At 38.3% G+C, this 13,398-nt stretch overlaps 1 protein-coding gene across 3 annotated transcripts in view; it reads left to right on the top strand.

Moving 5' to 3' along the window:
* The window catches only part of smurf1 (SMAD specific E3 ubiquitin protein ligase 1), a 41,746-nt gene extending 36,406 nt beyond the window's left edge, over positions 1 to 5,340 (top strand). For 2 of the 3 annotated variants that reach the window (XM_056261649.1, XM_056261647.1), the window contains 5 exons: positions 533 to 670; positions 1,016 to 1,136; positions 1,742 to 1,943; positions 2,320 to 2,404; positions 2,981 to 5,340. In XM_056261649.1, coding sequence (XP_056117624.1) covers positions 533 to 670; positions 1,016 to 1,136; positions 1,742 to 1,943; positions 2,320 to 2,404; positions 2,981 to 3,080 — 646 coding nt within the window. In that variant the 3' untranslated portion in view covers positions 3,081 to 5,340. The remainder of the gene's footprint in view (positions 1 to 532; positions 671 to 1,015; positions 1,137 to 1,741; positions 1,944 to 2,319; positions 2,405 to 2,980) is intronic. The other variant, XM_056261648.1, reaches the window with a different exon arrangement.
* The last annotated feature ends 8,058 nt before the right edge of the window (positions 5,341 to 13,398 follow it).

Raw genomic sequence — 13,398 nt, 5'->3', positions numbered from 1 at the left:
TTAAAAAATAAAGTAACCTCTAATTCTTATTGTTTAGCATTAAAATAAATACATTACAATACTAATTTAAACATCTGCACAACAAGTTAAAACGATACACCAGCTTGTTGCTATTATGATTTTCCAAATGTTATAATAAAGTCTTCAAAACTATGTAATGACACAAGAATAGAAAGTTTGTTTTGTAGAGAAATTCATACTTGTGTACAGTTTATGTGTCTATAATGTTTCTACACATTACAATATTTAAGAATTTCAATGTTTTTTTTTGTGTGCTGCTTTTAATGTATTCTCATTTAAATGTAAAAACTCTTGGTATTATAGGTTGTTCTTTTTTTCTTTTTCTTTTTTTTTAAGAATCACCATTGCAAATTACAACAAAAAAAGTAAAAACAAAGTAAAATGCACAGGCATATTTTGGGTTCAGTGTGGCCAAACAAACAGCTTGATATTTATGGATTGTTTATGGGTAGCCTGTTGAATGTAAGCAACAGTATGAATAACTTTGCAATATTTTTCTTGCGTTTTTCAGAGAAAATGACATCACATCTGTTTTGGACCATACCTTCTGCGTAGAACATAATGCTTTTGGCAAATTCCTCCAGCATGAGCTGAAACCAAACGGCAAGAACATCCCAGTCACAGAGGAGAACAAGAAAGAATATGTGAGGTATGAAGAGGAGCAAGCTTGTGGACTACCAGGCACAGCAGATTCATAACCACTCTCTCAGAGACAGACAGCCAGCAGAGGGCAGCACTCACCCTGGCTAAAGGGGCTTGGCAGAGGTTTTAGGAGCCTCACTGCTTTTTCCCCTGTCAATTTGATTGAGTGAACCCTGGATATATAAGCTACCGATCAAGAATGTTAGTGGGATGTCAATTTTTATGAGTCTTTGTTGTGTGCGAGCCATTGCCAAATAGAAAAGAATCGGAGGTTGTTAATGGAGAACAGTTGCCTTTAAGTGTTCTCCATGTTCCACTGCAGATCTCTAATGATTGATTGTGTCTCTGTTAGGCTATATGTCAACTGGAGGTTCATGCGAGGCATTGAGGCCCAGTTCCTCGCCCTGCAGAAGGGCTTCAACGAACTCATACCACAGCATCTACTCAAGCCTTTTGACAACAAGGAACTTGAGGTAATTCCAACATTTCAGACAGGCTGATGAAGAGACTGTTCTGAATAATATCAAAGACCTTAAAAAGGGCAGAATAATAATAATGACATTTCAACCAAACAGCTATAATAGCCAACAAACTTCAAAACGATTAGCAAAATGCAAGAAGCACAATACAGTAATTAGACGTTTAATAAAATTAGGCTGCAATTATTTGATAAAAAATACAGTAAGAACAGTATTACTGTGAAATATTGCAATTTGAAACAACTCTTTTCTATTTGAACATATTTTAAAATGTAATTCATTCCTGTGATGTCAAAGCTGCATTTTCAGCATCATTACTCCAGTTTTCAGGGTCACATGATCCTTCAGAAATCATTCCAAAATGCTGATTTTCTGCCCAAGAAACATTTCTAATCATTATTAATGGTGAAAAAAAGTTTTTTTAATCAATTTTAATTCATTCTTCTTAAATAAAGTAATAAAAAAAAAAAGATCTTACTGACCTCAACCAGATACGGTAGTGTATCTCCATCAAACATATTGCAAATAGGTATAATAAATAATTGCTCATATAGGCCTGCCTCTCTCAAAATGAATGTTTGTTTCTCTCTGCGTTTTAGCTGATCATTGGTGGTTTGGGGAAGATCGATCTGAGCGACTGGAAGGCCAACACGCGGCTGAAGCACTGTGTGGCTGACAGTAACATAGTGAAGTGGTTCTGGCAGGCGGTTGAATCGTTTGATGAGGAGAGGAGAGGCAGACTGCTACAGTTCGTCACGGGCTCCACACGCGTCCCTCTACAAGGCTTCAAAGCACTGCAAGGTGGCTAATGGATAAGCCATGTGCACTTTAATATACCTGACATATTGTGCTTTTCAAAACTTCCTAGTCCGCCACTATTTAGTTTGTATTGGCCTTAACCCTAATGAAAAATTCCCTTACTAAAGGCAACATGAAACCCAAATTGATCAATTGTCCCAGTTCTTATTATGCAGACTAACATGTTTCACAGGTTCCCCTACCAAACAAATCTCAAGCCCAACCCTACATTACATCCTGCTGAATAATCTGATTCACTTTTGACAATATGGAATCTAGAGTTGTGAATGTGTCTTTTTAAAGTAGTTTGTGTTCATGCTCACTTCTGTTGAGTGTGATGATTTGGAGAACAGTGATAACTAGAATGTATCTTTGTAAGGTTCTACAGGTTCTGCAGGACCAAGACTCTTCACTATTCATTTAATTGATGCCAACACAGACAACTTACCCAAAGCCCACACATGGTAAGATTTAGCTAAAAACTTCAAACTAATCAAAGATGCAGAAGATCTGTTATGTTTTCAAAAAAATGCAAATGCACACTTGCTATTGTCTTTAAAGAGGGCATGTCATATGATGAATCCAAGTTTCCTTGATCTTTTTATTTAAAAAAAAAAAAACATTTTCATTTTATTTGTGATTTCAAATGTCCCATGCAAAGGTTTGGGTTCAGTAAGTACTTTTATTCAGCAAGGATGCATTAAATTGATTTATAGTGATATTAAATATATTTATAATGTTACAAAAGATTTCTATTTTAATTAAATGCTGTTCTTTTGAACTCCAAGTTAATGATAATAAGAAATGTTTTCTTGAGCACCAAATGAGCATATTTTATTATTTATATGTATGTATGTTTCTTAAAGGCACGGTAGTAAAAAAAAAAAAAAAAAAAAAAGGCCACTATTTGGCACTTTACTGAAATAAAAGTCAGTTTATAAATATTAAACTATAGAAATGCATGATAGGACTCATTCAAGATGGAATCAAGTCAAGGCTATTGCTGAAATACTGATCTCACTTCTCACGTATTCTTTCAGCTTTAACCGAATCGACATCCCGCCTTACGAGTCCTACGAGAAGCTCTATGAGAAGCTCCTAACGGCCGTAGAGGAGACGTGTGGCTTTGCAGTGGAGTGAGCGAGTGCCCTATCCAGTCAGCCAGCAATGGCAGCAAACCCACCAAACAGCCCCAGCCATCCCTCTCACCCCCTCCCCTTCTCCAGGACAGACAGACAGACTGGTGTCTCCTGACAGACTTTAGCATCACCCGCCAGTCTGAGACTGCAGCGGAGGGGAGCGAAGGGCAAAACTCTCAAAGACTAATGATTCCTCACGGTGTGATTCGGTAATTGTTTTCACATTACCACATAAGTTACGGAGAAATCGGATCAACGTTTATTTTGTTTCTCAAAAATGCAGTTTGTATTGTCTTTGTCACTGAAGCGGTGGGTTGATAGCATATGACTGTAACGCGAGTATGTTTGTGCTGCAGTATGTAGAGCCTCGCTGAGCCTGTGGTCTACATGAAGTAGAGCCCATGTTTTAGTCTAGGTGAAGTATATTAACATACACAGAGCCTGTGACCATTAAACCAGTTTACCTACAGCAAATGTGTCTCGAAGGACAAGGGTGGTGTGCATTGTCATGCTCTGTATGTTTGTAACTTCTTCAGTTGTTTCCGTAATTATTTTATTTCCTTGCATCCTGTTCAGTACTATAGGATGGCATTTCAGTGGTATCCATTTCCTGTACTCATCAGTTCTCATTGTAGAAATTTTAACTCGATTGCTTGAAATGTATTATTGAACTGTTTTTTTTTTTTGTCTAAGATCAAGAACATGCTTAACGGCGAGTCTTAGTCCTCTTGTGGGAACTGTGAATGTAACAGCGCCCATGTGTTAATGTTCTTCAGCTGAAGCACAACGATCATGTGCAGGACTCAAAGCCCTTGCAAAGTCGGCGGTTTCCAGAGTGAGCCAGTATTTTCGTTGCATACAATTATTATTATTTTTTTTTAATCCAATGAGCATTCCTCCGTTGTCAACAAAAGACCTACTTTTTTAAAGGTAATGCTAAATGAATGGTGTTTTAATATGCCGATTTTGAAACAAGTCTACTTCTATGTCACCTTCTTGAACAACATTCGGATCCATTGCGTCCGTTAACACCTAAACTGGACTCGTTACTTTAGTTTCGCAAAGAAAACGGATGTCGAATGTTTTAAAGGAGCTCTTTTTGTCCTTAATTTTGATGGACCCTGTTAATCTTTTCCAAATGAATCTAGCCATAATCATATGGTAACTTAGCATTAACTTATCGTACTATCAAAAATCACCTTCAGACTGTTATTCGCGGCTCTTTTATTGAAACCACTGCTTCGAGTAACATTCAGCACTTTGGCTGGCACGTGTACAATCACCCATCATGGAGTGTTTATTGTCCTGTGGACGAACGCTGACGTCCTTCGGCTCCTCGACTTTGACAGAGGTGTTTGGTCCAGGTTTTGGTGTGGTGGAAGAGCAGGGGAGTGTCTTGGATTTCATTATGTAGTGCTTGTTGTGCATGGCACCAGATTATTCTTTGTAAGTGTAAAGAATGAGCCAACCTCATATTGTTTCTTCAACCACTTTTGTCTGTTTCTCTCTCGCTCTGTGTTTTTTTTTTTTTTTTTTTTTTTTTTTACCAATTATTTATTACCATGTAATGTCCTTTTAAGTATTGCTGCTATTACCATTATTCCGTAGTTTTCAGAGAAGGCTGAGTTCTTGTGAAAGCTGTACACTAATCTCTTTTATTTTATGTATGAATCAAAGTATTTAAACCTGCTGCTGATTCTTCAGGACGTTAAAAGGACGTGGACACCCGACCTTTGACCTGGATGGAGTTAGCGAGTGATGTAGGCTGGGCCCCGGTGGTCATGTTCATATTTGTGATATATGCAATAAAATCCATCACCTTTATATTCTTGTTTCTGTCTTAAAATGTCTCTTTACTCAATGTGTATCGGATTGGTCGGAATTTGTGTCTTTGACAAGTGTGCAAAAAATGAAGTTTGCTGTTTTTTCCCAAAAGACCGTGAATGCCTAGAGTGGTGAACTGTTTTTAAACTTGCATAGAACACAAAAGAGGTGACGTTTAATGTTGTGCAATTGTGGGAATGGCTAATGAGCTTGAAGATGAATATGGACTTTGCCTGAAGTTACAGTTGTTTTCATATTTCTCTAAGAAAACCCTTTTTTTCAAGTAATGTGACCAGTTATCATCACATTGTACAATTATTAGGTCCTGAGTGTCATTGTTTATTCGATGCAAGAGTAATGTAACTTACTATGTACTAAACATTTCTGAAAAAAATTCAGTGTAAATAAGATTATATTAAAGAAACTAAATTGCAAAACACTTCTCTTTGCTTTTTTTTTTTTTTTTTTTTGGTCTTTGTTTGCATATACTATGAATTTTATATAGAAATGAACGATAAGAAAAGTAAGCCAGCTGCCCCTTATAATTATACATGGTTCAGTTTTATTTCTCTGCAAAAATAATGAAGGAACAGGTGACTTCTTTGGCATCTGTGCTGAGAGCACAAGCGCTGCCTTGTGTGTCCAAGCCCTTCACATCACTGGCCTAAAATTGCTTTCAGATTGTGATGTGAATGCTGAATATGTAGACGTTCCATAAGCAAGGTGGTATAAAATTTTGTCAGGAAGGGAAACATTATGATCATTTTTTCCCAAAAGAAAATATATTTTTTTTTTACGTCTGAGCAAATATAATAATATAACAGCTGTAATAATAGTGTAATAATTATAATAAAGGTGGTTCATGCCATGTCGGATTTACCGTAATTACAAGATTCCGACTTGTAAAAAGCGTTCATGTCATTGTAGAACTTATATTAGGCCTAGGCCTACAACTTGTAAACTTGAGCTTTTTTGACAGCTCCGATCACTCAACTGTGGCAGAATCGTTAATAGTGTTGCCATAAAAACAATTCTGAAGACGTGAACAGCTCCGTGTAGAACGTCACGGGTTGTCATCTCGTAATTACGGTAATTTCAACATGGCGTGAACATGCCATAATAATAGCTTATTATTACCTTTAGATATGTTTTCTTAATTGCCCAACACTCTGGGAAAAAATTTGCAAATAATAAACACTAGTAAAAGTTCATTAGGAATGCCACATTAAACGAACTCTCTCTGCTAACGTTTGCTGTGTCTTTTCCACCATTAAAAATGTCTGGAAAATTAAAGAGAGTAGGGCCTAGATGACTTAAACTGTGAATCAAATCAAAAAGAAAAAAAATGCTCTGTCCTTGGAGGTCTTCCCTGCCCAGTTTCCTGAATGCATTTTGAAAATGATATCCATGGAGAAAAGCTAGCAGACAGGAGAGCGGTGCCAGGCTGACAGTGGTGCCACAATCCTGCAACAGACAGCAATAAGACTTTATGAAGTGACATTATAAAGTCCCGTGACCTTAACCGAGGTAAAACACAAACCAGAAATTTCTGATGCTCATAGAAGGTGTTCATCCAGATTATTTCCTGCCGTTTTAAGAAAATTAGTTGTTCTTCTGTAATAAGATCAATGCAGATCGGTGTTGGAACCGTCAGGACGATGGAAACCAGAGCTTTGGTTTGGCAGAAGAACCATGAAGTCTGTCCTCAGGCTCAGACAACATAAGAAGACACAAGACAGTCTAACCTTTTTTACTTTTTAGGAATTAGGAATGAGTTTTGATAGGTAAGATAAGACCAAAAATAAGTGGTTATACTTTCCTATAAATCATTCCTTTTGTGTTACACAAGTAGCTGAACACTAGCAGCAAACATCATGAGGAATTTTCACCCCAAAATGAAAATTGTCATAATTCCCAAACCTGTGTGGCTTTCTTTCTTCTGTGGAACACAAAAAGGAGGTATTTAACCGGGTGTCCGTCCGAGCAGCTCTTCTCAGACAGTGAATGTAAAATGTGAAGAGAGATGTCAAGCAAAATTAATAGTGAATTATGACTGAAAGTCATAATTTACTTTCAGACTTTCTTATTTGTATTTTTTTAAGCTTGAGAGCCACTAATCTACTTTTGCTAAAGGCAGCGTGAACATTCTTCAAAACTTCAATTTTTTTGTTCCTCCAATCTAAGAAAATTATACAGGTTTACTACGACATGAGGGTGAGTAAATAATGTCATTTTTTTATTTTTGGGTGAACTATCCCTTTTTTTCTTTTTTTTTTGTGTGTGAATTGGTCTTGAAATGTTTACCTGTTAATTCACATAGCCTAACCATTGCATTAAACCACCAAAAAGGGCAGACTAGCTTGCTAAATGCACCAGACAGTTTACTGTGTTCTTTATAGTGTGCTATTTAATTCTACGGTTCCTCAGAGTAAATGTTAAGGGAGACATTTTGTAATATACTTAGAGCTTCTATTTCATCTGTTCTGTTTGTTTTAAGAAATGTCAAACTTAAAAAAAATGTAGACTTGTTTCCATTCAGGGGTGATTTTTTAAGAGACATTTTATCACTCTGTTTTTACTGCTCGTGTAGGACATGTTCACAGCAGGAGTGGGACTTTAACACCCGCCAACATACCTTTTGAAAATGTTTTCATATTCGTCGGTACATCACAAACCTGTAGAAGTGCATTTGCCTTTTGTGAAATGTGATAAAGCATCTGATCCGTATACTCCCAGAGAGAGGGAGACGGAGCAGTAGAACGGTCTACAGGATTATATCTACTGCTCAATAAAAATGAGTTGTGTAATGTAAAATTACAACTAACAATCAGCCACGTTTTCTTCGAGTTGCCAACCAGTGGCGGTTCTAGAGGGAGGCCAGGGGGGGGCCAGTGCCCCTGTGACAAAAAGCTTGGCCCCCCTTGTGGCCCCCCTAAATGTGGAGTTTGAAATAATTTTTACAAAACTGTTTTTTTGCTATCGTTGTATGCTTATTATTATTATTTTTTTCTATCTTTGTGGATTTGCATTTTCACGTGACAATTCGCATCACATTCGCGGGAATCGCGGCAGAATAACGTCTGTCTCCTGCACGCGAGAGAGGAGAGAAGAAGAAAGTTGGTAAATGTCAGTTCAGTTGTAAGTTCATTCTTTATGTGCGTATGTGGTGTGTGTGTATTGTCTATTATGATATTGTAATCATTGTTTTAACTATGTACGAGGCACTGTGAGCTGACATAGCATTTGTCTATCGTCCTTTCACTGCTGTGTCAACATGTGTGCAGTTCATAAGTATACAGCAGGCTATGTCCCCAAATTAGTTTTTGTCTTATATTTATATCATATTATGTTCTTATAGAATATCATATCAGCAAGAGTGCCGTTTTCCCGTGCACAATTGCAACTGTGATATTTATGTTATACAACAGTTAAATTAACAATAAGTTAACATTGGGAGTTACTTTTTAGACACAATATTGTCAATATTGTTTGTTTTCCCTTCATTTCGCCGACTACAATTTCATAATGAAACCGTAGCAGAGTCTCAATCAGTAGGGGTTCAATCTTCAACTGGCTGGCAGGAGCCGCCACTGGCAGGTCACGTGACCTGTCAGTGGCTGGCTGGCAGCTGCCAGTCTGCCACTGGCAGCTGCCAGTTTGCCAGTGGCAGCTGCCAGTCTGCCACTGACAGTTGCCAGTCTGACACTGGCAGCTGCCAGTCAGCCACTGACAGGTGCAGTGGCTGACAGTGGCTGGCTATAGTAGTCTATTTGGCAAGTTTCAGAAACCATCGATTTTGGACAGTTTTTGTGTTTTGTGTTCCTCCCTTTCTAGCTCATTTATTATGAATCTGTTGATATGAATAATGTTCTTTAGTATGATTGCTGTTTTGTGAACTGTTATCCCAATATAACCAGTCAAATGGCGAGTGGGGGTTCAATCTTCAGCTGGCTGGCAGGAGCCGCCACTGGCAGGTCACGTGTTATACTCGCACTATCAGCCGCGACTGACTGGATGAGCGTCGAGCAAGCGTCTATAAGCTGCCAGTCGGATCACGGCCATTTGACTGGTTATATTGGGATAACAGTCCCCAAAACATCAATCATACACAAGAATAAAGGCATGACATTATATTCATAATAAGAAAACAATTTATTTCCATGCAGCGAGAGTGTCAGGCAACGTTATACTCGCACTATCAGCCGCGACTGACTGGATGAGCGTCGAGCAAGCGTCTGTAAGCTGCCAGTCGGATCACGGCCATTTGACTGGTTATATTGGGATAACAGTCCCCAAAACATCAATCATACACAAGAATAAAGGCATGACATTATATTCATAATAAGAAAATAATTTATTTCCTTGCAGCGAGAGTGTCAGGCAACGCGTTATACTCGCACTATGAGCCGCGACTTACTGGATGAGCGTCGAGCAAGCGTCTGTAAGCTGCCAGTCGGATCACGGCCATTTGACTGGTTATATTGGGATAACAGTCCCCAAAACATCAATCATACACAAGAATAGATGTGTGACATTATATTCATAATAAGAAAACAATTAATTTCCATGCAGCGAGAGTGTCAGGCAACGCGTTATACTCGCACTATGAGCTGCGACTGACTGGATGAGCGTCGAGCAAGCGTCTATAAGCTGCCAGTCGGATCACGGCCATTTGACTGGTTATATTGGGATAACAGTCCCCAAAACATCAATCATACACAAGAATAAAGGCATGACATTATATTCATAATAAGAAAACAATTTATTTCCATGCAGCGAGAGTGTCAGGCGACGCGTTATACTCGCAGTCTCAGCCGCGGCTGACTGGATGAGCGTCCAGCGAGCGTCTGTAGCTGCCAGTCTGATCACGGCCATTTGACTGGTTATATTGGGATAACAGTTCACAAAACAGCAATCATACTAAAGAACATTATTCATATCAACAGATTCATAATAAATGAGCTAGAAAGGGAGGAACACAAAACACAAAAACTGTCCAAAATCGATGGTTTCTGAAACTTGCCAAATAGACTACTATAGCCAGCCACTGTCAGCCACTGCACCTGTCAGTGGCTGACTGGCAGCTGCCACTGGCAAACTGGCAGCTGCCAGTGGCAGACTGGCAGCTGCCAGCCAGCCACTGACAGGTCACATGACCTGCCAGTGGCGGCTCCTGCCAGCCAGTTGAAGATTGAACCCCCACTCGTCTCAATGCAACACAGTGATGATTTATTGACTGAAATCCGCGTTTTGAACGAATCACTTGCTTCTTTCCCGAATGAATCAGCCGTTTGAACAAATCGGTTGAATGAATGAATCCCTCTTACAGGGACTTGCCGCCGCCTACTGGCGGTTTTAGTTTCATATTTAAAGTATCCTTTAATTAAAACGTTAAAATTAGAAATAATTTCATATTTAAATATTGATTTAAAAAAAAAAAACTCATAGCTTTATTTATGCAATTGTAAATGGAGTGTAAATCTATTAAAGTCCCTGTAAAGTCACTTCTGTGTCACCTCTGCACTGCAAAGATGGATTTTGATTGAATTAATTAATTTGACTGGTAACAGTGGTACTGTATAATTATTGTATAATTAAGTATTATTGTATAAATAAGTATCATTACTGTATAATTTGAATGTTAGTATTTGACATAAAAGGTGATACATAACTCTAAATAAGTTTAGAAAAAATTTCCATTAAAATGCCCCTGGAAATCAATTTAAGGTGGCAAATATTGCCCCTTAATTAAAAAATGTAGGGTAAGTGTACCCATTAAGCCCACCAAAATCTAAGTCTAGGTTTTTTTCATAGATATTGACATGGTTTATACGGAAAATAATTAGTTAAAATGCAAGATTTATCTCATTTGAAAATGTATTAATTAGTTGATGTACATTTTAGAATATAAAATTAAGATAATTTAGGAATAAAGTCAGAAGTCTGGCATGGGCTTAATTGGTACTTTTGGCACCATTTAAGCCCGCGTGTGTTCCAAATAAGCCCACATCATCATTTATTAACAAAATATAAAAAATGTATTGATTTTAAAGAAGTAAAACATCAATATATTTATTCAGTGACAGGGAAGTATTAAAAAAATTCCTTTTGCTAATGTTTGATTAGAGCCCTGGGTGGGATGGGTGGGTGTTAGTGGCCGGTGGTCTGGAGCCTAAAGTCGGCTTGACTGGAGTTGTAACTGGAGTCAAGCTGGACGGTTGACCGGGTGTATCTCGGAAGCCAAGCAGAGTTGGGGCTCCATACTCTGGGCTTAAGGGGGCCTCCTAGTGGGCCCCAGACACCGGGAGTCTGGAGCCTTAAGTCGGCTTGGCTCCCGAGTTATTCCTGGTCAAATGTGGAAGCTTGACCGGGTGTATCTCAGGAAGGAAGCCGAGTTGGGGATCCAGACTCTGGGGTTTCGGGGGGTCTCCTAGTGGGGCCCCCACACGGGAGTCTGGAGCCTTAGGTCGGCTTGACTGTGGAGTTATGCCCGATCAAATCAAAATTCCACAGGAAGTGACCATATCTCGGGAAGAAAGCCGAGTTAGGGCTCAATACGCCCGGCATAGGGAGCCCACTGGGTGACCCCTCCATGCCTGGAGTCCGGAGCCCCAACTTGGCTTGGGTCCCGAGTTTTGCCCGGTCAAAGCTGGACTGGAAGTGGGGGTATCTAGGAGCTGGACAGTCCCAGGGGTTCAGGACTGTGGGGAATGTAGGGTCCCTCTGGGATCTCTCCATGCCCGGAATCTCAAGCCTTAACTCGGCTTCCTCATTGAAACACATAAAGTGGGCTTAAATGGTTCCACAGTGAGTAATGGTGAAAAAAGACAATGTTTTCCTTTAAAAATGTAAGATTTGTTTACAAATACATACATGGAGCTTAAATATACTGTGGACTAAGTATCATAGTAATTTTCATTGTGCCCACATTGAGAAATGTTAAGTTTTTTTCATTCAAGGTTAGCTTGTGTTGGCTATAGTTTCCATGGGTTTTGTGGCATTGTACCATTTAAGCCCATATAAAAAAAAAGTTAATTTATGAAAATAATCTTCTCTACAAAACAATTTATAATGTATTTATTTGTAAATTAATGTAAAATGAATCCCAAAACATTTATTGTTTGCAGTTCACATGCTTAATTCTTTGGCAGTCTATCTTTCTGTAAGGCTAATGGTTTGACCTAGAGATTAACTTTGAACGCAAGCTAATAAAACTCATCTTTCCTTTTAAAGGAAAATTATATAAAATGATAAAGTACTATTTGTTCATACACAAAAAACAACACATTTATCTCTTATTTGACATAATATCAATGTAGTTACCAAATAAATGGCTGAAAATTGCAGAAATGTGTTGATTTCTGAAGGGTCCCGAAACACTGGGTGACTTTGTGTGAGGTGCCCTGAGACAGCTTGCACATGGGTGGGGCTAACTCAACATTGCCAAATGTGATTGGTATACAATAAAAAATGCCAGGGAAGTAACAAATCACTGGATTGATTAAAATAATGAGCAGCATAAAATATGATTTACTCTTTTTTTTTATTTGACTTTAAAGTTGAAAGCGGGCTTAAAGGGTACATGGGCTTAATGGGTACACTTACCCCTATTTCTGTCACTGCTGTGAACTGACCACTGATAAGAATATGAAAAATATTTATATCTTCGTGAGTCAGCTGTCAACAACAGGCCTAAACCAGCCATGGCACCAGCACAAAAACACAATCAGTAAAATATTATCTAATTATTATCAACAAAACGTTGAAAATATTGAAATATGTTTTTGTCAATATTGCACACCCCTAATGTACGGTATTAATTTTGATTTCTTTAGGTCTTAAAAAGCCTTAAATTTGACTTTAAAAAGTGTGCAGGAACCCTGTAAACGGTTAGACATAGTTACCTAGCAAGTCAGTTATTTTCAGTAAATGAATTAATAAGCTTCTTGGTCCCCATTGCTTTTGCTCTATAGTTCTCAAAATGAAGAGAAAGAAGGACATCATGTCTATTACAGTTACTGTGACTAATACTGAATATGTAATGCAAATGTAAAAATATAATGGAAATGCAAATACATTGTTGAATGATTATAAACATGGTATTTTGCCTGTTAATGCCTGCAGTGCAGTGCAGAAAATGATATGACAACAATAAGGTCTAAATGTAACTGGCCCCTCTAACAGTACAACTGGCCCCAGCTTGGCCCCCCCCAGTTGAAATGGGCTAGAACCGCCACTGTTGCCAACCACATCATCTGCCATGAAAGACGTAAATTAAAGAAAGCCAGATGTTCCTTTAGAGAAAGGTTTGTTACAGGACAATAAAGATAGCCTACCTTGACTGCTTTTTATTTGGAAATGTTAAGAATACCCTCTCTTCAGACTAACAGCAAAAATTATTAAATTCTATTTCATCTAAAGACTTGAAAATATACACTGATTTTATTGTGTACTAGCCTACACACGTTTCTTTGCTTCACTCAGTTTATAGGGGA

This window comes from Rhinichthys klamathensis, unplaced genomic scaffold (assembly GCF_029890125.1).
Source record: "Rhinichthys klamathensis goyatoka isolate OS25496 unplaced genomic scaffold, OSU_Roscu_1.1 h1tg000184l_1, whole genome shotgun sequence".
NCBI classification, from domain to species: Eukaryota; Metazoa; Chordata; class Actinopteri; order Cypriniformes; family Leuciscidae; genus Rhinichthys; species Rhinichthys klamathensis.
This window is presented reverse-complemented; position numbering and strand designations above follow the sequence as displayed.